A 26,118-nucleotide genomic window follows, 5' to 3' on the forward strand; every position below is an offset into this window, starting at 1 on the left:
GGTGCTTGTTGTAACTTCTGGTCCAGTCCTTACATTGCCAGTAGTTCTTGAATTATCCTGCTGACCTGTTCAACTGTGTTTTCTCTTATGAAGTGAGTATACTGAGCATGATTTGTTCCATGAACTGCCTTTTTGTTGTCTTCCAGTTTTCTTATCAGCTGGCGGGTAGTGGGAATTGAGATGCAAGGCTAGAATTCCCAATTGCCAAATGCCAATTGTGCATTTGGGTACTAGGAAATCTTAATTAAAATTTTCAAGAAGACTTGTAGCTTGTGTTGTGGATGAAGTTGTAGACATGCTGACCGCGCTGGTGGGTTTGGTTGCAAACATTTCATCACCCTGCTAGGTAAAATCATCTGGTGAAGCACTGGTGTTCTGTTTCACTTGTTATTTATATACCTCAGTTTCTGGGGTGTTTGGTACCACTTCAGGTTCTGTTTCCTCAGTGGTTTGTTCACAGGGTCTAATTCAATGTGTTTGTTGATGGAGTTCTGGTTGGAATACCAGGCTTCCAGCAATTCCCTGGCATGTCTCTGTTTGGCTTATGCGATTATGGATATTTTGTCCCAGTCGAATTTGTGTCCCTCTTTGTCTGTGTGTAGTGAGACAAGTGAGAATTGGTCTTGTCTCTTGGTGGCTAGTTGGTGTTCGTGTATTCGTGTTGTCAGTTTTCTTCCGGTCTGGCCTTTGTAGTGTTTCTCATAGTCCTTACATGGTATTTTGTATACTACACCGGTTTTGCTGGTTTTGGTTGTGGGATCCTTTACATTCGTCAGTAGCTGCCAGAGGGTGGTTGTCGGTTTGTGGGCTACTCTGATACCTAGGGGTCTGAGTAGTCTTATGGTCATCTCTGAAATGTCCTTGATGCATGGTAGGATGATTAGTGAGTCTAGTGTTGTGTCTTCTTGTGGTGGTCTGTCTCGGAGGTAATGGCGGATTGTGCTTTTCAGGTATCCATTCCTTTTGAAGACTCCATATAGGTGCTCCTGTTCTGGTTTGTGTGGTTCTGGGTTGCTGCAATGTGTTGTGGCTCATTTAAATAGTGTCCTGATACAGCTCCATTTGTGGGCGTTGGGGTGGTTGCTGGTGTAATTGAGTATCAGGTCCGCATGTGTGGTCTTTATGTATATGCTATTGGAGTTCCCTGTTGTTTTTGCGTTCTACTATTATGCCCAGGAAGGTTAGTTGGTTGTTGTTCTCTACTTCTTTTGTGAATTTTATTCTGGTGAGGATGTTGTTTATGTGTCGGTGTGTTTCTTCTAGTTTTGTGGGTTTGATAATCACAAAGATGTCATCGACATATCAGACCCAGAGTTTAGATTGCATAGTAGGGAGCGCTGTCCATTGTAACTTTTGCATTACTGCTTCTACAATCAGTCCTGATATTGGGGATCCCATTGGTGTTCCATTAATTTGTTTGTATATGCCGTCTTTGAAGGTGCAGTGGGTACTGAGGCACAGAATATTAGTTTCATGGTGGTGTCCTTACTGATGTTGTTGATGTCCTGGGTTGTCTGCCTACTTGATTCATCCAGTAGTGTGGCAGTTGTCTCCTTGGCTAGGTTGATGCTTATGGGTGTAAATAGTGCTGTTACATCAAAGGATACCATCATATCGTTCTCTTCTATCCTGGTGTCCTTCGTGACATTGAGGAATTCTTGGGATGAGTGGAGGAGTGGGTGGTGTTGGCCACTAAGTATTTCAATTTCTATTGTAGTTCTTTGGCAAGTCTGTATGTTGGTGTGCCTGGTAGTGAGACAATGGGTCTGAGGGGGACCCTCGGTTTGAGTACCTTGGGGAGCCCGTGGACATGGAGTATGTTGGATCCCTCTGGGTTCATTTTTTGGCACAAAAACAAAGTTGCTGGAAAAGCCCAAATAAAAACCAAAAGAACTGCGGATGCTGTAAATCAGGAACAAAAACGAAGTTGCTGGAAAAGCTCAGCAGGTCTGCCAGCATCTGTGAAGGAAAAAGCAGAGTTAACGTTTCGGGTCCGTTGACCCTTTCTCAGAACTCATTTTTTGGTAGTCTGTCTTGCTGATGTCTCCTGAGCTGTGTAATTTCTTCAGGGTCGTTGTAATCCGGTTCCCTAGCTGTGGTGTTGGGTCTATTGCCTTCTGTTGGTACACATCAGTATCTGCTAGTAGTGCGTTAGCTTTCTCGATGTCTTTGGCTCTATTGAGGATTGCTGTCATGCATCCTTTGTCAGCTGTTCCTGTCTTTCTTGAGTCTTTCTAGAACTTTCATCTCTTCTGTATTGAATGTGTTCCACTTACCTTTTCTGCTCAGTGTTGGGACTATCATCTGTCTGATGGTCTGTTGTATTTCTTCCATGAGTCTGTTGTTCTTTAGTGTTGATTCCAGCACAGCCAGGAAGTCAGTCTTTTTGGCGTCTCTGTAGTTATAATTCAGTCCGCGTACTAGCACGATCTTCTCAGTGTCTGTAAGTGGTCAGTCCAAGTTTAATTCTTAATTGGCTTAATTGTTGGTGATGTCACCAGTCTCTGAGATGTCTTGGTAACCCAACTTGGAATTTCTTGCTGGCTCTACTAGTGCAAAATATAGGAAATGCAAGGATTTGCTATATACAAATAAAGAACTTTACATGTGATTCTCTGATTCCAGTAAGGACCATCTTTCAAAGAAATGATAGTTGAGATCCATAGCCTCCAACTATTCCTTTAACTAAACTAGCTGAAGTAGAAATTCAAGGTGTTTTATTTTCAAAGGCATCCCATCACCCAAATACATTTGTGTAAATCAGTTAAAAGATTCATGAAACATCTTAATATTGATTTGCTTCTTTGAAAGATATTGACCTTCATACTATGTGTAATCCATAAGGAATTGCTACACTCATACATTGTAAATAAGGCTGCAGCGATTTTATTGTGATAGCACAGCGGTGTTTAGGGATTTAGATATGAACAACATATGAACAACTCTGTTCAAATGGGTTTCTGGATTGTTCAGTGCTTAGATCATCTTTCAAAACCATATCAATGATGTTGTGATATTAGAATATGATCGATGAATATCAGGTGGCAGAAATGTCCATTAGCAGAGTGCTGGTTTGGAGTCAACTTTATTCAGTGAAGAGTTGTCTTGTAACAAACACTCAATCAAAATTTAAAAATGAACACTAATATTTCTTCTATGATTTAACTGACTGCTAAAGATTTTTATCATAGAAAATGTTTCAGATTTATTTTAACTGTTACTAGATTACTAAGGTGTTCTAAGTGTTTTGCTTTCATTACTAAACAACTACCAAAGCTATTCTAAAATACAAGACTGATATTCACTGTTGAGATGAATTAAAATAGCCACTGAATTCGCAATAATTTAGAAAGGAATCAAAATAATAGAGGGTAAAATATAACTGCACATAAATGATAGACTCCCTTAGTTCGAGACTGCAGTGGTCGTGTGTTGTATGTGTATTAGGATATGATCCCTGGGTCACTAATGTAACATAATAGTTGTCTAATTTCACTGAAACTACTTAAAAGGCAGGCAGCACCTAATGAAGAGGTGATATATTGTGGTTTCAGATTGGAAGGAAGATGGTTGGAGAAACAAATGGACGCACATTCCAATTTTCTAAGATGCTGCATTAGAGACTAACAGTCTTTTTTCAGTCCCCCTGTTCGAAGATTCAAAGCTGCACAAACCAAACAACATTTCAGAGCAGCACCTAAGTCAACTGAACTGAAAATTGGAAGAAAAGTATAACAGATTGTCGATATACTGCACAGAAAGTTTGAATAATACTCATATGCTCTGAACCATGCTTTTTCTTCATATCTTGTCATACTTTTATCTCTTCAATAGTTTTATCCCCTCTTCAGTGGTGCAATTGACTTACTTTCAGCAACAACGTGCAATAATGCATTGCATGTATAAATGCATTGTTTCATGAAAAATAGTTCTTCTAACTTCTTTATTTATGTTATTGGTATTAATTCCAATTTCTGTCCAGCTGAGCCACTCACCAACCATTGTAAATAATGGTTGCAATTTACTTGTAATTTTTATGATATCATTCGCATTGATTGGGGCCTGTATGTTTCTGAAGAGTGATTAGACTCACCAGTCTTAGACACCATTGCTTCAAAAACATGTATGTCCTTTTAGTTTTAGTTTTTCTCACCATCTGGAATTAAAAACTAGTTTCAGTAATGCAACACAGGAAATAATTGTTGATTCTCTTAAAATCCCATCTTGGTTAAGGGAAGGAAATCTGCCATTCTTACCTTACTGAACCTCTAAGTGCAGAACTGACAACAGCCCACACAAAACGGGATAATTCTAAAATGACCAATTACCTCTCATCAATCTATTCTCAGTTATTAGCAATAACCTGCTCATTGGCCCTGGCAGAACTCAATGGAATGCCAATCTTTTCCTGACCTCATTACAGCTTGGGTCCTAAAAGCTTAGTTCAAGAAATAAGGTCAGCAATTGCCCTTCATATCACAGGAGCGTTTGACCGAACATGATATGAAGGTGCCTGAGCAAACCTGAAGTTGATGGGAATCAAGGGAGAAATTATCCACTGTTTCAAATCGTACTTAGCACAAAGTAAGATTGCTGTGCTTGTTGAAGGTCAATCATCTCACTCCCAGGACATTGCTTTAGAAATTCCTCAGCATGTATTGTCATAGGCCCAACCATCTTCACCTGTTTCAAAAATGACTTTTCCCTATCAGAAGGTAAGAAGTGGAGGCAGGAGCAAAGTTCTGCAGGTGATGGAATCTTAAATATAAACAGAAAGTGCTTGATAACTCTGCAGGTCTGGCAACATCTGTGGAGACAGGAACAGAGTTAATGTTTTGAAACCAGTATGTCTCTTTATCGGAACTGAAGGGAACAAGAAAATTGTTGGCTTTAATGCTGTAAAAAAGTGGGGATGGGGAAGCAAGTGGAACAGATGGAGATGGTGACCAAGAACAAAAGGCAAAGTGAGTGCTAATAGCAGTGAAGGAGAGGTATATGTTCAAAAGCTGTTGAACTCAATGAAATAAAACAATGAGCTGCAGATGCTGGAGATCTGAAACAAACAAACCAGAAAAATGCTGGAGAAACTCAGCAGGTCTAGCAGCATCTGTGGAGGAAAAAACAGAGTTAAGTGAGTGACTGAGTGACTGCAAGCAGCAAGATGTCCTTTCCTTTTATAAATAGCTTCTAATATTATCTTTGCTAGAGTTACTAACACAAACCAAGTCTAAAATTTTAAGAACCGAAAATACTGGAGATACTCGGAAGTTTTAGACAACATTCATGTATGGTTATTGTTATGAGGAAAGCAGCAAATATGATGTAAGGTGGGCGATTTATATATATCTTAATATAATTTACTTTTGAGATTGTATTTTGAACTAGTGGAATGTGGGTATTGATGTGTTTGTGTGAGGGGATTTAATGATTAACTTGTCAGAATTTCTGGAGCTTTTTTTTTTGTAAAACCCAGTATTCAGTAGAGTACGGACACTTTTTTGAATTGGGTTTGGTTTATGGATGGACAGAGTAAACATTGAAGAACATTAGAGATAGTAGGAACTGCCGATGCTGGAGTCTGAGATACCACGGTGTAGAGCTGGATGAACACAGCAGGCCAGGCAGCATCAGAGGAGCAGGAAAGCTGACGTTTCGGGTCTGGACCCTTCTTCAGAAAAGGGGGAAGGGAAGGGGACTCTGAAAATTTCGGGTGGCATTGTTGTGACACTGGAGGAGGCCCAGGATGGACATGTCGTCCAGGGAGTGGGAGTCGTTCGCGACTGTGAGGTGTTGTCATTTGTTGCGAACCGAGCGTAGGTGCTCCACAAAGCTCCGAGCCTCTGCTTGGTCTCCCGAAAACTGGAGGAACAGCACCTCATATTCCGTTTGGGAACCCTACAACCCAATGGTCTCAATGTAGACTTTATGAGCTTCAAAATCTCCCCACCCCCAACCTCATCCCAAGACCAGCCCCCCCTCTCTTCCCCACCTCCTTGACTGTCCCTCTTGTCTCCCACCTATCCGCTCCTCCCACCTAACTGACCAACCCTCACCCCCACTTCCTACCTACACTCACCTCTACTAGCTTCATCCCTGCCTCCTTGACCTGTCTGCCTTCCCTCCCACCTATCCGCTCCTCCCACCTAACTGACCAACCCCCATCCCAACTCCCTACCTACACTCACCTTTACTAGCTTCATCCCCGCCACCTTGACCTGTTCGTCTTCTCTCCACCTATCTGCTCCACTATCCACCTCCTATCACCGCCTTCCCCTCTCTCTATTTATTTATGAGCCCCCTTCCCCTCCCCCATTTCTAAAGAAGGGTCCAGACCCAAAATGTCAGCTTTCCTGCTCCTCTGATGCTGCCTGGCCTGCTGTGATCATTCAGCTCCACACCTTGTTATACAAGTAGAGACTATTGTTGAAAACTTAATTTTGTTTCTTTCTCCCTGGTTGATGCCTGAAAGTTTCCACTTTTTCTCTTTTGATGTCTAGCATTGGCAGCATTTTAGCCTTTAAAAATTTTGAGAACTGATTCTTGTTCTTGTACATTGTTCAAATTTCAAACATTTGTGCTCCTGACTTTCCTATGGGAAGCAAATCTGAGAGCTGACTTCCAATTAGGTGTTCCCAATGAAGAGTATTGCTCATGAAGAAATAATTGAGAAACCACAAGCCAAAAGCTCCTGATTTTCTATCCATTTGAATGGATAGGAAGTAAATGTCATCAGCAATTTTTTTCCTGACCAGTGTTTCTATTAAGCACCAGTACTTGCCAGAAGTGCCCAGTGGAAGAGCCCACCTTAATGAGGTGCAAACCAGCAGGAGTTCAATCCTGTTACATGTGGCCTGAATAGTGTCCTTTATTGAACTGTCTGCAAGATGCTTCTCCAGTCAGTATAATATGGCAGAGTATTAAGGCTATGGCGGATGGGAGGCACATTGGTACAATATTGGTAGCAGCAGTGCGTACCGCCTACAAGAAACAGTATAAAAATTCATTAAGACTCCTTTGACAGCCCCTTCCAAAGTCGTAACCGCTGACATTTGGAAGGACAAGGGTGATGCATACAAGGGAATACAACTACCTGCAAGTTGCCATCCAACTGACTCACCATCCTGACTTGGCAATATATCATTGCTGGCTCAAAATGCTGGAATTGCCTCCCAACAACATTGTGGTTGTACCTACACGAGATGGATTGTAGCAATTCAAAAAGACAGCTCACCACACCTTCCCAGGAAGGGTAATAAATGTAGGCTCAACCAATGAAGGACACATACCTGAAAGAATTTTCTTAAAAAGTCATACTGCATTTCTATCCTCTACATTCCCCTTTTTAGACGAGAAATTAAGAAGAAAATTCACATGTATAATGCATATTTTCAGTTACCTTAGTTACCCATTATACATACAACTGTACTCATGCATTAGCAGTTTGTTGTTCTCATCAGTTGCTGCACATACATTTTATACATTGTCTTTAAATAATACAATCTGTTAATGGTATGCATGTGCATTATTGTAGGCTGTTCACCTGATTTATTTTCCTTCCTCAGGAAACTTGGTTCCAATGTGATTTGTTGTTGTAGGACCTGTTGTTGTTCCATTTCCATTGCTTGGGTGATGTGGACCTCTGGGATGGATAGTTGGTCCATGGTCTGTGCTGTAGGATTGAATTATTTGTCAATAATCTTGACCTGATTAAGCAAGTGAGGAAATAAATTGCGTGCTGTTTAATTATGTTTATTTGGATTTGTAAGGGAGGGTGGTCAAATGGTACAGGCTAAAGCTAGGGTCGTGGAATTATGATTTTTTAATAGCAATTTTTATAGCTCAAATTAATGTAAACTCAGGCTAACAAATGTGAAAATGCTTTGAGGTATAAATGTTATTATACAAAAATATACAAAGTTAGAACCTTAGTTAGGCCGCATTTGGAATATTGTGTTCTATTCTGGTCACCACATGACCAGAAGAATGTGGTGGCTTTGGAGAGGGAACAGAAAAGATTTACCAGAATCTTGCCTGGTATGGAAGGCATTAGCTATGAGGAGAGGTTGGAGAAACTTGGGTTGCTCTCACTGGAAAGACAGAGGTTGAGGGGTGACCTGATAGAGGTCTACAAGATTATGAAGGGCATTGACAGAGTGGACAGTCAGAAGCTTTTTCCCAGGGTGGAAGAGTCAGGTGCTAGGGGGCATAGGTTTAAGGTGTGAGGGGCAAGGTTTAAAGGTAATGTACGAGGCAAGTTTTTTACACAGAAGGAGGTGAGTGCCTGAAATTCGCTGCCAGTGGAGGTAGTGGAAGCAGATACGACAGTGACTTTTAAAGGGCATCTTGACAAATACATGAATAGGATGGGAATAGAGGGATATGGTCCCCAGAAGGGTAGGGGGTTTTAGTTGTGACAGGCAGCATGTTGGTGCAGGCTTGGAGGGCCGAAGGGCCTGTTCCTGTGCTGTGATTTGCTTTGTTCTTTGTTCTTATATAGCTATGTTTTCGATTGGTTTAGTTTTGTAACTGAAAATGCATAACAATCCTATGTATATTATTTTTGTATGGTTGTTTTGAGCTTTATGTTGTACAACTTTGTAGTATCTTGCAATGCTACTTTGTTATTTCAGTCTGATCTTTTGAAAGTAACTACAGTTAATATGTTTAGGCATCAACAGTTATTGTGAAGTTGGACAAGCTTCTTTGAACTAAAGAACAGTGATAGGTTTAGGAGAATACTTAGGTGCATCAGTTAGCTTTTTGAGATTATATTAAATATCTAGGGGGTGATACTACCTACTGTAAGCAGCCACATAAATTACTGTACTGGTGCCATTTCATCATGATAAAGGTCTATGAAGTTAGTAAAGTGAGGAAAAGCTGTGTGATGTGATTGATATTTTAAGGAACAAAGTAGCGGATGGTAGATATCTGTAAGGTGACTATCACTTTTAAATAAACCAATCATGATTTGGACATATAATACCTCGCTAATCTGAGATTAATGGTGTATTGTCCAGGCATTAGCAAACCAGTTAAAGAGATTCCTCTGATCATGCACAGTGGCCAACAAGAATTAATAAAAAGTTATTCTTCGTAGTTCAGAAAACAATAAGAAGACTTAACACAGAAGGACAACTTTAGTCACAGAAGAGAAGCAGGAGACATATGCCTAGTCAGCCAGTATTGTGAGTTGGTGTCCTGAAGTGGATCAGGACTTTTATTGAATATCACTGTGTTTGTACTTGTTCTGATATACTTAAGAAATTCTGTAAAAGTTATGAAAGAATACTTCTAATAGTATTCCTGTAGAACGTCCTTTATACTAGATCTCTCAACTCAGTCTATATTGTAATTGACTTTGGCAAGCTTCCCCTCATTGTTCAGAACATGGAGTGTAGGAGTTGGAACATCATGTTGTGGCTGTACAAGACGTTGGTGAGGCCACTTTTAGAATACTGCATGCAATTCTGGTCTCCCTGTTATTGGAAGGATGTTAAACTGGAAAGGGTACAAAACAATTTATAAGGATTTTGCCAGGACTACAGGATTTGAGTTATAAGGAGAGGCTGGATAGGCTGAGACTTTTTTCCCTACAGTGTCAGAGGCTGAGGGGTGACCTTTTAGAGGTTTATAAAATCATAAGGGTCAAAGATAAGGTGAATAGCCAAGGTCTTTTTTCCAAAGGTAGGGGAGTCCAAAACTAGAGGGTAAAGGTTTAAGCCAAGAGGGAAAGATTTAAAAGGGACCTGAGGGGCAAAGTTTTCACACAGGGTGGTGTGTGTATGGAATGAACTGCCAGAGGAATTGGTAAAGGCGGATAAAATTGCAACATTTAAAAGATATTTGGACATGTACATGAATAGGAAAGGTTTAGAGGAATATAGGCCAAATGCAGGCAAATGGGACTATTTAAGTTTAGGATACCTGGTCAACATGGACAAGTTGGACTGAAGGGTCAGTTTCCATGCTATATGACTCTACGAAAGTGAACCCCAAAAATCTTACAGAATCTGGCCATAGACCTTTTGCTGTGACCTGTGTACTTGACTTCAGGCATCTTTAATTGTTTCTTGTTCAGCTTTATCTGTCTAGCACTTGCACTAGATTCTGACTGTGATCAACAATGGCTTCTCCAATTGTATGTTCACATCCATAAACTAGCAGATCATTTGTCCACTCCAGGAAGTTCACTAGCTATCTCGTTATCTATTTTGATGCCCCTCTGGAGCCTTGTAAATACCAAAGATCATATGTAACCATCTGTATCTCTCAAAGGGCATCCAGAGTGTAATTATAAAACTGCTGCGTTCACCCAACTTCACTTTCCAGTCGTCATTCTTCACATCTATGATAGTGATGACTTCAGCACTTGGTTTCAAACAAAATTCCCTTGATGGTTGGCATGGTGTAGTGAGGTCCCTTCAGACCTTTATCTGGATTCTTTGGGCCGATGCATACTCTCAGCTTTCCACATAGTTTAAGCGCTACTATTTTGCTAATCCATTCTGTAGTTGTTCCTTTTTTGGTTACTTCCTTCTTTACCAGTTCTTCTATCTGGTCTTTTAGCCTGACCTCGAGGACAGCTGGATCTTTCCAGCATTGATTCAGAATTGGTTTGACAATCTCATCTACAGGGGTTATCTGCTATAATGCAATAGAAGCGTTGCAATGAAATGATGCGTTATAGAAAACTGTGCTATAGAAATAACAGGGCCTATGGGAAAAGAGGGTTGGGGCAGAACAACAAAAAAAATCACTCAAAATGACTTAAAAATCACTCAAAAGCGTAACGCAAAGGATAGCACAGTTTCAACAAATGTTTAATTCACATGTAATAATGAAATAACTGTAAATTTATCATCTTATCTTGAAAAAATGTCAAGATGACTTGATGGGAGAGGAGGTTTCACGGTTGCTGCATTACTAATGCAGGGACTGAGGGTTGTCATCATCATCATGAACATCACCTTCAGGTTCAGTTTTGTTTGCAGGGTTAGGGTGCAAAATAGTTAATCCACAAGTGGATGGTTGTGGTTCATTGTCTTCTGACTGTTTCTTGGGGGTTGGTTTAAATAAAAGACATCCAGTTTTTGCTACTTTGCCGTTTTTCTTTGTTCATGAAGAAGCAGTTCATAGGGTATCAAAGAAGATCTTACTTCACAAACTGCTACCTTGCTGCATTCTGCATTGTAATTGTTGTTCCCTAATCATCGCAACTGCTCCTCAATTTCCCTCAGGACAGAAGACAAAGCAAAAGTGGAAAGTTCTCGTGGTGCTGCATCTTGGACTTCATCTTCTTCATCTCCAGCTTCCACTTATCCCACAGCAACAAGTTGTTGTAGATCAGCTGTGGAGAGGTCTTCACAGTGGGACTCAAGCAGCTCTTTAACACCCTCACTCTCCACTTCTTCAAATCCAGCTTGCTTTGCAAGATCAACACAATCTTCTTTGATTCTTGCGAGCTCCTCTGACGGATTAAAGCTTTATAAATCTTGAAAAAAATCTGGGAGAAGCTTCCGTCAAACCACATGCAAGCAGCTCTTACTGACATCACCCCAGGCCTCCACAATAATGTCAATTACATTCTTGATGTTAAAGCTCTTTCAAAATTGAAGAACGATGTCCTTATCCCCCTCAGTGGCTGCAATCAGCCTGTTAAATGTGTGCCTTAAATGAAAAGCTTTAAAAGCTGCTATTGCACCCTGGTCCATGGGTTGAAGGAGAGAGTTTGTGTTTGGGGATAGAAATAGCACTTTGATGTTTTCGGAAAGAATGGTCTGTGGATGGCTTGGCGCATTATCTAGGATGAGGAAAATCTTGAAATCCACATTTTTTTTTCCTGCAATACTTCCTAAAAACATTTTCCAAAACATCAACAATAAGATCAGAAAAAAATTGCCCCATCATCCAATCATTTTTGCCTGACCTAAAGTAGACACCTAGAGTAGACTTAAGGTAACCTTTCAAGGCTTGCAGGTTGACAGAGTGATACACCACCACAGGCTTAAGCTTTGAGTTTCCCTTGGTGACCCGGCAACACAGTCATATGATCCTTTCCCACCTTAAAGCCTGGAGTGTGTGCTTCATTCATAGAAATGTAGGTTCTTGATGGCATTTGCTTCCAGTATAAACCTGTCTCATCCAATTGAAAATTTGATTCAAGATGTAGCCTTCTTGGTCAATTAATTTTTTTCACTATGAAGGAAATGCCACCATATGCTCCTCGTCTGGCTGACAGCTTCGCCACATAACTTTACGTCAGGAAAAGCATTGCGGTTCTTAAAACCAGCAAACCAGCCACTGCTAGCACTAAAGGCAGGCACTTCTGCAGGATTTTCAGCTTGTTTTGTTAGATCTTCATAAATTCATAAGGCTTTCTCTTTTACAGTGAGAAGGCTGGTCCCAGATCACTTCTTTGTTTGCTCTTCTATCTATACACTTAGAAGCCGCCCTATCTCCTCAAGTTCCTTTGTCCGTGACCTCACAGATTTGCAAGCACTCAGACTTGTTCCAGCAATACAGCTTACTTTAATCTTTTGTCCATTGTCTCTAATGGTGGGTAAGGTAAACTCCTTTATTCCTGTGACACGAGCAATATCACATGTTTTCTCATTACGCTCAAAATGCTTTACACCTGGCTTCTCTTCCAGCATTATGTACACCACCCGCAATTTTATCACCAGGACACTTCTTGTTATCATTCTTGCTACTTTGTCCTCGCATTTTTTGGGTAACGTGGCAGAGTTGTGCATTACCTCTCACAAAGCGTGAGAATTCTCACAGAAAGTGCAAGGATCCTTGGTGTCAGTTTGGGTACTCTTTCGGCACATGCTCAGGACGAAGTCTATGAACTGATCATGTGATGTCAATATTGGAATTGCATTATAGCCAACACAAGGCTCACATTTTACAAATACCATTCCCCTATTCGTCAATCGCATTATAGCCAATTCGTGTTGCCGGAACACGCATCATAAGAGAATACCCTGTACTTCAGCTTGTCATTCTCCAGGAAGATATCCTAATACTGTAAATACATACTTGTACACTTCTTGGATTTGTTCCACGATCAATGGTTTAATGTGGTACAACATGTTGAAAATCTTTTTTGGCCCATTGAGGTTTACCAGTCCAAGCTTCAGACTTGCTTTGGCTGAGATGAATTGCTTACGCTTGTTGTCTCTGATCTGAGACTATAGGTCTTGTTATTACATTGGGCTGTCAGAGCAATTTGTCCACTCAGCATAAGTAAGATGCTATTATGTAATCTCAACATTACTTTCAAGTTTGCACAGTTAGATTGCCAAGTTGAGCTACTTCACACAGTCTGTGAAGATTACAATGCATAGGTGATGTAATGCAATGGCAGAAGCTGTCTAACACTTTGTTTTGACCCGATGTTCTCCTTTTGCAGTCATTATCCTGACAGTTACAAACCATTGATCAGCCGTTGACTTAACGGAACAGATCACGTGTGTGGCATAGAGTGATTGTTCAGAATCTTCGGCTGATATCTCTCCATTTGCCATATGTGCCTGCTGTTGTGCTTCATTCTAGCCATATGCATGTGTGAAAACTCATTTTGTTCCTTGCGGTGAGAATAGTGCTTTCCCACATTGCATATGCCTTCTTTTCCTACATGATGTCCTCTGCAGTATTTGCATCATGGCCTTTGTCCGCGATTGTTCTGCCCTTTGGAACTGGAATATCTATCAGTATAGTGCAAGGCCTAGTCATGAGTATGTTCAAGCAGCTAAAACCAAAAAAACTGCAGATGCTGTAAATCAGAAACAAAACCAGAAATTGCTGGAAAAGCTCAGCAGGTGTGGCAGTATCTGTGGAGAGAAATCAGAGTTAACATTTCGAGTCAAGTGAACCTTCCTCACAACTGGAGGAACTGAAACGTTAACTCTGATTTGGCTTCACAGATGCTGCCAGACCTGCTGAGCTTTTCCAGCAATTTATATTTATGCTCTGAGTTGATTAACAACCTCAGCGTTTCTTCATTTTCAATACTTCTCCTGAAAGTAAGTTTTTCCTCTCTCAGTCAACATGCTCTTTCTGTGAGACTTCTTATGACTAATACAATCCTGGCTTCAATTAGGTTGTCGATTTTTGTAGAAATTCACAGTATTCTGTGAGCTGTGCTAATGGAGTCACATATTGTTCAATGGACTTTGTTTTATCTTGATCCCTCATAATGAATATATATCATTAATAAGTTACATTGACTTAGGTTTCAAAGTATACCTTCAAAGCTTTCAAAATCTCTCAAATCTGTGTTTTATCTTCAGAGAGAATTAGGTTGGAATAAACTTTAAAACAGTCTCTCTCCAACAAAGTGTAACTACATGTAGCTGCTTTAGTTTAAGTAGATATGTCACAATTTTGTAATTTTTCCAGTTCTGTTTCATATCACCTTTCGTTTTGACCACTGTTAGGAAAGTAAAAGTTGCAGCCACTATGTCTTATTCAGTGCTTCAGCTATGGCTTGCTTCTTTATTCCTTTTCAGAAACTGTCATCGGCAGCTTTCACAACTCTGAATAGCATCTGTGCTCTCTGTCAGTGGCTGTTCTTCATACAGCTCTTTAACACTCTATCACAGCTCCACTTCAACACAATGTTATGAGTTTGATCTAGTACCATGTGGCCTGTACTGAGTCCTTTAGTGAACTGGGTGCAAGATAACTCTCTGAGGTGAGTGTCCAATAATAAAGGCCATGTAACTACAGTAAGCCTGGAGGCATATTGATATAGTGTTGCATTTTTGTCTCAAATTCAAACCACTCATTTTACACCTAATTTTGCACAAACTATTCAGAACATTTAAAACACTGTCAGAAACAACTCTGTAATTGGCAATAATACAAGTGGCAAATGAATGCTGCTTCTTTGGCAATTTTAAATATGTGTCATTTAGGAGGCAGAGATTGTTTTATGTGTGGTTGAGAAAAAGGTTTTATTTACAATCCAAGGAGATAAATATCCTGGAAATATTCATGCTTATTTCACTTCTGTATTTTAATGCTGTACTGACAAAATAGGCTTACAGGCTTCTCAATGCATAATTACAGCCTTAAAATGTCCTTTTGTGAATCACATCATAGGCATGGCAAGGTAATTGATCAGCAAAGTAACGGTTTGAAGTAGCTTATTTAAAGCAAGTCTAATGTATACCATCTTTTCTCTCTTTCAGAAACACTGTGACAGGCAGAAAGCCAATTTACGAATCCGTTACAAACCTTCCCTGTTTCAACATGTGGGAACTCACTCTTCGTTAATTGGGAAACTTCAGCCTCTGAAGGTAGGCAGAAATTTCTATGTAAGAGCTTGCTGTAGCGTATGGAGTCATAGAGATGCACAGCTTGGAAACAGACCCTGGGGTCCAGCTCATCAACGCCAAACAAGTATCCTATATAGGTCTAGTCCCATTTGCCAGAATTAGGCCCATATCCATCTAAACTGTTTCTATTCATATACCCATCCAGATGCCTTTTAAATATTGTAACTGTACCAGCCTGCATCACTTCTTCGGGCAGCTCATTCCATACACGCACCACCCTCTGCATGAAAGAGTTGCCCCTTAGGTCCCTTTTAAATCTTTCCCCTCTCACCTTAAACCTGTGCCTCTAGTTTTGGACTGTCCAACCCAGGGAAAAGACCTTGCCTATTTACCCTATCCATGCCCATCATGATTTTATAAACATCTATAAGGTCACCCCTCAGCCTCCGACGCTCCAGGGAAAATAGCCCCAGCCTCCGACGCTCCAGGGAAAATAGCCCCAGCCTATTCAGCCTCTCCCCACAGCTCAAAACCTCCAACCCTGGCAATATTCTTGTAAATCTTTTCTGAACACTTTCTAGTTTCACAACAACCTTCCTATAGAAGAGAGACCAGAACTGCATGCAACAGCCCAAAAGTGACCGAATCAATGTCCTGTACAGCTGCATCATGACCTCCCGCCTCCTACACTCAATGGACTGACCAATAAAGGCAAGCATACAAAACACCTTCTTCAATATCCTATCCACCTGCAACTCCACTTTCAAGGAACTATGAACCTGCATTCAATGTCTCTTTGTTCAGCAACACCCCCTAGGACCTTACCATTAAGTGTATAAGTCCTGCTCTGAGATGCCTTTCCAAAATACAACACCTCACATTTATCTAAGTTAAACTCCATGTGCCACTCCTCAGCCCATTGGCCCATCTGATCAAGATCCCATTGTACTCTAAAGTAACCTTCTTTGCTGTCTGCTACACCTGCAACTTTAGTGCCATCTGCAAGATTACCAACCATATCTCCTATGTTTACATCCAAATCATTTATATAAATGACAAAAATCAGTGGCACACCACTGGTCACAGGCCTCCAGTCTGAAAAGCAACCCTCCACCACCACTCTGTCTTCTACCTTTCAGCCAGTTCTGTCTCCAAATAGATAGTTCTCCCTGTATTCCGTGTGATCTAACTTTGCTAAGCAGTCTACCATGAGGAACCTTGTCAAATGCCTTACTGAAGTCCATATAGATCACATTCACAGCTCTGCACTCAGCAATTCTCTTTGTTACTTCTTCAAAAAACTCAATCAAGTTAGTGAGACACGATTTCCCACGCACAAAGCCATGTTGACTATTCCTAATTAGTCCTTGCCTTTTCAAATACATGTAAATCCTGTCCCTCAGGATTCCCTCCAACAGCTTACCCACCACCAATATCAGGCTCACTGGTCTATAGTTCCCTGGCTTTTCCTTATCACATTTCTTAAATAGTGGTACCACGTTAACCAGCCTCCAGTCTTCCAGCATCTCACCTGTGGCTATCGGTGATACAAATATCTCAGATAGGGGCCCAGCAATCACTTCCCTAGCTTCCCACAGAGTTCTAGGATGCACCTGATCAAGTCCTGGGGATTTATCCACCTTTAAGCATTTTAAGTTGTCCAGCACCTTCTCCTCTGTAATATGGACACTTTTCAAGATGTTGCTATTTATTTCCCCACATTCTGTATCTTCCATATCCTTCTCCATAGTAAACACTGATGCAAAATACTCATTAGTATCTCCCCCATCTCCTGCGGTTCCACACATAGGCGGCCTTGCTGATCTATTCTCTCCCTAGTTACCCTTTGTTCCTTAATGTATTTGTAGAATCCCTTTGGATTCTCCTTACCCCTTTTTGCCACGGTTATTTCATGTCCCCTTTTTGCTCTCCTGATTTCTCTCTTTTAAGTATACTCCTACTGCCATTGTACTCTTCTAGGGATTCATGCTGTCTATACCTGATATACATTTGATGTGCATTAACTGCGTATGCTGTAGGTAATACTAACGTGATGGGATGCTGTTAAAAAATGTTCTTATCAGCTCATATTGTAAAACTGCTTAACTAAATCTTCAGTTTGCCGTAAAAATATACATCAGCTATCCAAAGACAATCCATGAGCTACTTTTCTCCATTCCTTAATAACAGAACCAAATTTTACTTCCCACAATAGTGAAGTTCAATTTGCCATATTCCATTCTATTTGGTTGTTTTAATTTGAAACTCTACCTTTCAGTCTATTTCATTTCTTTTGCTGTTTAATTACATTTTGCAAAATACTTCCAACTAACGGGACTACTCTTGAGAGAGCAAAAGTAATTTTGTTACATTTAATAGGATCACAGCCTGTAAAATCTTTCATGAGAAGAAAACTTGATGCTTTTGAGCTAAGAACAGAATCTTATAGGGCCCTGAAAGATCTTGTCTACGGCAAGAAATCTGGGAGAACCCTGTTGAAGTCCAGCAAGGCCTTTCTCAACATCCGAGGCAATAAATTGCATATTCCAATGGAGTTCAAGGTGACATGATTCTTGTTAGGGAGCAGCCAGATGCCTATTAACAGGTATTATTGCTCATAATCACCCTTATTAACATTGAATATCACCTCATTAATGTGCACCTTGCCATTGCAACTTGGAATGCAATATCACTAGATGCTGAAAATTCCCGACATGAAAGTCAGAATGGGTACCTTTGTGACTCCAGATTCCTCCTTGCTCCCCTGGACCTCCACCTTGGACATTCTGCACGAACATATCAGGTACGGTTCTAGACAGAGGATGCACATCACAGATGCTGGCATCAGACGCTCACCACCCTTCCTGGAATAATGCTCCCTCTAATTTTTTTATGGGTGCATGGATCTCCAAAGTCCACACACATTCATGGCTTCCAAACCTGGAAGTCAATGAGTCAGTATGCCAATTACACCAATTGGCGTGCGTGGAATCTCAAGGAATCTTGAAACGGTTGCACGACCACGTAGTTTAAAGTGAACACTGCTCACAATCCTCATGGCACATCTCCTATTCACTCAGTATGCTTCTGCCCTGTCAGGATATACATTGGAATGCACCAGCAACTATTGTTGAAATGCTGTTGCAAGGACACCTTGCACATGATGACAGTATATGGACTGGACCAAGCTGCAATCTCAGGGTTGTTGGCTCACTCTCAGCGCACACTGACTTGGCATCTACCTGGATGCTCACAGCATCCCTCCCTTGCCTTGTCTTTACGCTTAGTGCCTCTTGAGCCAAAGCTCTGCTCTATACCGCAGGATCTATTATCTAGTGCCATTCTCCTGCCTTTTCCTCATATCCCTGCACCCCATTACTATCCAAGAAAACATCCAATTCCCTCTTGAATGCCTCAATTGAAACTGTCTCCACCATATTTCCAGGCAGTGAATTCCATACCCTAACAACTCACTATGTGTAAAATTTCAACCAGCATCTTTATCACTCCCAACATACCCTGGTCTTTCTCAGCCAATTAACAGCTGGTAATTTGAGGTATAGTCATTGTGGCTATTTAGGCAACTTTACATATAATTTAAACAAAGTATAAACAGCAAATGAGGTAATTGATAAGTTCATATATTTATTTAATTACCCTCCAGATGTTGGCAGTGCTTCTTAATGTTCTTCTTTAGTTGCCAGCTTTGAGAAGGTGATGAACCTTCTCCCTGAACCGCTGCAGTGCTCATGGTGATTGAGCTCACAGAAGTAGTAAGGAATGGCTGGAACACCAGGAAAACCCCACCTTTCTTCTCTGCTTTAGTCTGTGGAATATTGTGGAATCTTTTGCATCTACCAAGACAGCTGAATGGCACCTTTTTAACATTTTTTTCCAATGATGCAAAGCTGCATGGAATCCATCATGGGAATTGTGTTGTGTACAATCTCTGCAACAAGTCACCACATTTACCTCAACTTTCCCTTCCCAAACCTCTGCCTTCTACCAACCAGGATAAGAGCTGCAAATTCTTGGAAACATTCAATTAAGTTTTCTATAAGTGACACATCTGATCTGACTTGAATAGATATTGCCATTCCTTCAATATCCCTTAGTCGAAATCCTGGAATGACCTACCTAATAGCACCATAGGAGTAAGAAAGATATTATAATGCCTTTACCAACCCCATGGTGTCCATCAAAATAGAATTGTTTGTAATGTTAAAAGAAAGGAAATACAGCAATCACTTTATGCACAGTAAGATCAGACAAATAGCTGATGCGTGGCATGGAATCATTTTACCATCCCCCGAGACAGTAGACAGTAGTGTTACCTTGGTTTAATGTCTCATCCGAAATACATCTTCAAAAATGCAACACTGCCTCAGTGCTGCACGGAAGGATCAGCCTAGATTATGTGCTCAAGTCCCAGGTCTCAGACATGCTGAGTGTGTCCTTATCAGATGCAAGTGCACTTTGGGGTGGGTAAGAGTGAGTCAGGGATGAGAGTGATATAGCATGAGCATTGGTAGGAGATGGATATAGCAGCAGAAATTTTGTACGTATGTGCACATGCGTGTGTGTGTGTGTGTGTGTGTGTGTGAGAGAGAGAGTTGGGGTGATGGGTGGGGGCGGTGTAGCAGATAAAAGGTGGTGTCTCTTACCCTGGTGGAATGGAGAAGGTCATTGTCCTTCTTTTGGCACTGCTGGCTATTTTAGCATATCATGGAGTCTGTATTGACACAGGTGGCAACTTTAGACCAGGCTGGCAGGACCTGGTGTTGTGGCCTTCCACGGCCGTCCTCCAGGAAGAGTGTGGCCCTTTTGTATATCACCCCTTTACCAGGACTGCGTGGAAACCTGTTGGCGCAGTGGGTCACCAGTTTTGCTTTGACTACCATTATGTGAGTATTCAAGGAGTATTTAATTATGCAGGGCAGCTGTCAAATGCCAGCATTTGTCCAAGTGTGCAATGATGTTTTAAACCTTGCATTGGCAACAGGCATGCCAATCAAAATGGGGATATTTGAGCAGTGGCGAGAACTTCCGGCGAGCTGGGGAATCAAGTTAGCATCAGATGAGATAAGGGCATGGGAGGAAGAATTTGTTCTTATTTTCTTACTGGTTGTGTGGGTCTCCAAGGCCCATGTGCAGCAGCAATTTCTGGAACTCAAGAAGTCAATGCTGAGATCGCTGTGTCATTACCAATTGCTGTGTGCAGAATGCTGGAGCAGCTGCATGCTTCCGCAACGGCACAGCTTAGAGGGAACATTGATGGTTAGTAGTTAATGGCATGAGTTTTAGATGATGCATGAGAAAACTCATTAGCTTTGTCAAGAGAAGGCATCAGTGAAGTTTGATGAAAATGATACCAAAAGATGGTAAGAATCAGCCCATAGTCTTTACTGGTGTAGCTAATTTATAAACTTATACCATGGTCAGACTGCTCAGAAATAATTGTGGGGATTAAGCAGTCCTCTTTCTTAAATTGTTAATTACAGGCTCTAAATCTGATCAATATGCTGCTATTGCTTTGAGACAATATGGACTCCTGTGTACACATGTAACATCCAGGGGAGGTGATGGCCTAGTAGTATTATTGCTGGACTGTTAGTTGAGAGACCCAGATAACATTCTGGGGACCCAGGTTCAAATCCCATTGTGACAGATTGTGGAATTTGAATTCAATAAAATATCTGGAATTAAGAATCTAATAATGACCATGAATCCATTGTTGATTGTCAGGAAAAGCCCATCTGGTTAATGCAGTTAATGCACATCAAACATATGTCAGGTATAGACAGCATGAATCCCTAGAAGAGTATAACGGTAGTAGGAGTATACTTAAAAGAGAGAAATCAGGAGGGCAAAAAGGGGACATGAAATAACCTTTAAGGAAGGAAACTGACATCCTTACTTGGTCTGGCCTACATGTGACTCCAGAACCACAGCAATGTGGTTGACTCTGAAGTGCCCTCTGAGCAATTAGGGATGGACAATAAATGTTGCCTGGCCAGTGACGTCCTCATCCTGTTAATGAATAAAGGAAAAAAAATTCTTTGTGGAGGTAAAATTACTTGTCAAATCATAATTTGTTGAATTCTTCATCACTGAATATTGATTTAATGGTACAAAATGGACACAACTGTACATATAATCTTCTGGTTTAGGATTATTAAAAGGGAATCAGTGAAGATGGAATTGGCAGCAATGGAAACAGTTTAATGCACGCTGTGTCCATATTGAAAAATGGTAACAAACCACTGACTCTCACAGGGTTATTGGTCTTGTTCCATCCTAAGTAACATAATGGAAGCAATTATCAGAAACAAACTTGAGGATCACCTGTGATGTGAAGTGGCAAGGTAGCTGATGAGCTGCCACTATCGTGATGTGATACTTATGTGAGTTCCCTTAACATAAATATAAATGAGATGTTCATCACGTAGTACTGAAGAATTCAATGATCTTTTAACACAGCACCTAGAATCTACATATGTATGCTACAATACAGGCACTTAGTTATCTGGATCAAGCTAAGCAATTCTGATATAAAAGTAGCAAGCTTTCCTTGGTGTGTCATGCTGCAAGATAGAGACTGAGACTTTTATCCCATTAGATCACATGCTGTGATATGATTATGATATGATGATGATATCAGGAGTATGTCTCTTAAAGGTATATCACATATCTACTGTGAGACAGAACAACCAACATAAAGATAATCTAGGTTTGACTGTCAACCTGGATCCCAAAGAGGAAGATCCTGGTTAACCAATCGACTTGCCTTCTTTAGGGAAGTGACACTGAAGCAGATTGTGGTATGCCCTATGTTGTGATGAGCCTAACCTTTTAAAATGATTTTGATAAATAAGAAAATCTTTTAATAAAAGTCAATATTGTGAGGATTCCCTGTAAACTCCACAAATGAAAACAAGAGCAGGTGAAGGAAGAAAGGAGTGAAGGATTGAACATGATATGTCAGCGCTCAGTGCTCGAGCCTAGTCTACATATACGATCTGTTTCTAGATATCTAAATATATGATCTACATTAGAAAGTTCAATGGATATGGGCTAAGCTTGCAAATGATGCCAAACACGTTGGGCAAAACTGTCTCAGAAGCAGTTTGAAAACTATCAAGTGAGCTGGCCGAAATAAATAAGTAGACAAAGCATTGGCAGATGACATTCAATGCAGATAAATGCTACACATAGGAACGAAAAATAGGCAAGTTTGCAGATAATATTAGGTTGGGGTAAGTTGTATAGCTGGCAGCATGAAGTTACAAATGGTCATGGACAACACAGTGGTGGATGAAGTTCAATGTTGGAAAATATATATTCAATCACTTTAAACGGAAGAAAGAAAAATCCATATACCTTCTTGATTCAGATGGAGTCAAGAGTTGTCAAGACCAAAGAGATTTAAATGTCAAAACCAGTTCCAAATTATAGTCAAAACATCTAATTGAATTGGCCTCTATTTCAGGATGACTGGAATATAAAAGTGAGGACGTGATGCTTTGGATAAATGGAGTCTTGGTCGGTCCCTATTTGTTATGATGAATTTAGTTTCAGGCACTGTACCTCAATAAAGAGTATAAACCTTTAGAGGATGTAATTTTAAAATTAGAGCTAAGTCCGCTAACGATGGAAATCAAAAAGTATTTTTCCACACAACACACATGGGCACTCTAGAACTATCTTCTCCAAAGGTTGTGGATGGTGTGTCAACTGAAATTTACAAGTGTGGAAATCATCAGTTGGAACAGTGAGTTGCAGTTGAGAATTGAACTTTGAACAAAAGCTTGTTTTTAAAAAAAGGGAGAGAATAAAAGTTTGCAGTTGGGAATTGGCCTGGAAAGATTAAGCAGATTGATTGCTGCTCTAAGAACACTACAGATGAACCGGCTTTGAGATGTCACTATATTCAGGGACTGGCAGCTGGTTGGATATTGAATTGGTCAACCAAGGCAGGACAAGTGCCGGCCAGCCAACCACAGAGAATGTTAAAAGGAAAGGGAAACAAAAGAGGGAACAGGTTCCACTGGGATATTTTGGTAGAAGGTACTGTTGCTTTGGAAGTTGCAGGACTTTTTTTTGATTTTGCTTTCTCTAGTTATTCTTCAGCTATTGACTGATTGGAAGTCCTGAGAAAAGAACTCTGTCAATAAGAAATAAGGAAAAGTCTCTGGAGGTCTGAGAAGCTGTTTGTATTGACCAGTTACTTCAGAATTTAAGCAAGGTACAATCCTACCTGTCTGTAACACAATCCATTAGATCTTGTGAAGGTTTATTATTCATCATTGAAATGATTATCAAACTGGCAACTTACGATTCTTTTATTTTTATAACTGTGTCTGTTTATTGATATGTTAATGGAGGTCGGTGATCAAAGAAGATTGGGCTTTGACTGTATGTATTAATTAGATTGTCTCATAATTCACCCTAGTCCTGTTAGTTATATTATTAATAATAAATTGGTTCTCTTTTCTTTCAGTTATAAACTTGGTGTTCAAGATTTGGTACTTGTAAATTCTGTTTAGGAACAATTGAGCAATTTTGAGGGTCGTCAAATTATTTCACTGTGTTGAGAATCCATTGTTAGCTAGCCTAATTTGGTCTGGCTTGCTATCTCTGTGTTGTAACACAAAATTGTCAAAAATTATTTTTTTACTAGCAGGTATTAAGGAAGATAAAAATGAGTGGCACAGCTGTTACTTTTTGTGCAAATGGGGAGGTGTCTCATGGGAAGATTAGGCAGCCTAGAGGGCATGCAGTGTTTAGTGCTATCAAGGGTTTGGATTGGAGGTAGGGAGTGACCGAAGATGTTTCAGGCATTAGTGAGAGTGATAGAGCATGACCTTTGGTGGCAGAGAAAATGTGAAGTATCAGAGAGAAGTTGGCAGCAGTTTGCTGGCAGAGTGGAAAATGTCTTCTACTTTCTTCGTTAATTGCTGTGCATTTGTCCAGATAGCTAAGACTGCTTTAACCCAGGTGGCAATCTCAGACGAGGCTGGGATGGTCTGGTGTTGTGGCCTCCAGTGTTAGTCCTGAGGAGAAAGGAAGTCTCACCTCTGTATTATCCCATCCCTCAGGACCTTCAGGTCCTTTCCACAAAGTGAGGTGCCAATTTCCCCCATCTACCATGTCTGGGGCAAATGTCAGTAACTATACAGGGTAGGTCTGGGCTGACAGTGCTTAACTGGGTGTACTGTGGGCTTGTAAAGGTGATGGGGCCACAAAGAATGCTGGTGAATTCCACTGAGTGTTGAGTTGTTCTGGGAATGGTGCCAGGTAACCTGGGGCTGGAATCAGACATGACGGTTGCCACAGGGGACAAGTAGATAGGTAATCAGTCGGGTTTGGTAAGATATAGTGAGAATACTCAGTAACTCACATAGCACAAATCTATACAAAATCCTTGACTCAAAGCTTGGACTTAGCCAAAGAAAAAATGTGAGTTTTGCCCAATGGAACAGATTCATACGAGTAAAAGGTAATTTTAGAGTTGATTTCCAGGAAGTCACTCTTCAAATTAAGAATGATTAATACATGTATTAAATTCCTATGTAAGAGATTAGGCAGCAAAAAGCCTGGGATAATTTACGAAATTGTAGCATGAGATTGGGACGATGAAGATCATTCTTGAGAGATGAATCAAGATGGGAAGATTAGCCTTTCTCATTTGTAATTACCTTGTGGCCTTGTGAGTTGCAATGCTAACTGTTTTAGCACATAATTAAAGAGTTGCATTTAAAGTTTTTGAGAAGATTTGTAGCTCAGGTTGTGGATGAGGTTGTAGACTTGCTCGCCAAGCTGGTGTGTTTGGCTGCAGATGTTTCATAACCCTGTTAAGTAACATCATCAGTGTGCCTTCGGTGAAGGCAATATTACCTAACAGGGTGATGAAACATCTGCAATCAAACACACCAGCTCAGCAAGCAAGTCTACAACCTAAAGACTTGTGTTTTAGGCTACTTTGACAATCAAATATGTCTGCAAATAACAAGTCTGAAGAAATCTAGAGCTTGGAGCTTTACCTCTAACTGAACCAGCTGTTTTGGCACCATGCATCTTCAGAATAGTAAAATAGTGATTTGAATATATTCCAGTGTCATTTTGGAAAAATACTATTATCTCCAGCTTGATAATGTTTACCAGTTGTTGTGTTAGGCATCTATGGCTTTTCAACTTCAAGTCCTTATTCTAATGATTTTGTTTAAAATATAGGACAAAGATTTTAAGAAAGAATTGTTACACAAAGGACATTCAAATCCGACTGCCGAATTAGTGTGTAGCTTGAAAATCTATCAACAACACAGTCTCGAAAAGGCCTACCAAGGGAATGATTTCTTCTGGGCATTTACTCCAATGGTAGGGGACTTCATCAAATTCAGATTCTATCAACCACTGAAAATTGAAAGGTTGGTATAAAAGTGCATTCTGTAAACCTATTTCATGTATGATAAATCGAGACCAATCAATTATTCTTTTTGTTGGAGTCTGGACTACGAATAGATTTAACCATGTTTATATTTTATCAATTAATATTTTATCATTGTCAAGGGAGGACAGGGGCCTCTTTAACACACCACCCTGTTCCCTGGCCAACATCTCTGTCTTAGGCTTGTGGCAGTGTTCCGGCAAAGCTCAGCACCAGCTGAAAGAACAACACCTCATTTTCCGCTTGGAGACCCTGCAACCCTCCGCACTCAATATCAAGTTCAATAATTTTAGAGCCTGAACTCTCCCATGTCCTAGCCCCCAACCACACACACCAGGCCTACTTATCTCATAACTTGCCATTACACACTACCTATTGTTAGCC

General features: G+C 40.5%; 1 protein-coding gene across 3 annotated transcripts in view; it reads left to right on the forward strand.

Moving 5' to 3' along the window:
* LOC109916805 (alpha-1,3-mannosyl-glycoprotein 4-beta-N-acetylglucosaminyltransferase B-like) overlaps positions 1–26,118 on the forward strand; it is a 224,421-nt gene that overhangs the window by 182,284 nt on the left and 16,019 nt on the right. For all 3 annotated transcript variants that reach the window (XM_048603784.1, XM_048603778.1, XM_048603788.1), the window contains 2 exons: positions 15,201–15,308; positions 25,521–25,714. In XM_048603784.1, coding sequence (XP_048459741.1) covers positions 15,201–15,308; positions 25,521–25,714 — 302 coding nt within the window. The remainder of the gene's footprint in view (positions 1–15,200; positions 15,309–25,520; positions 25,715–26,118) is intronic.

The sequence above is a fragment of the Rhincodon typus genome, chromosome 1 (genome assembly GCF_021869965.1).
Source record: "Rhincodon typus isolate 14 chromosome 1, sRhiTyp1.1, whole genome shotgun sequence".
In the NCBI taxonomy this organism is placed as follows: domain Eukaryota; kingdom Metazoa; phylum Chordata; class Chondrichthyes; order Orectolobiformes; family Rhincodontidae; genus Rhincodon; species Rhincodon typus.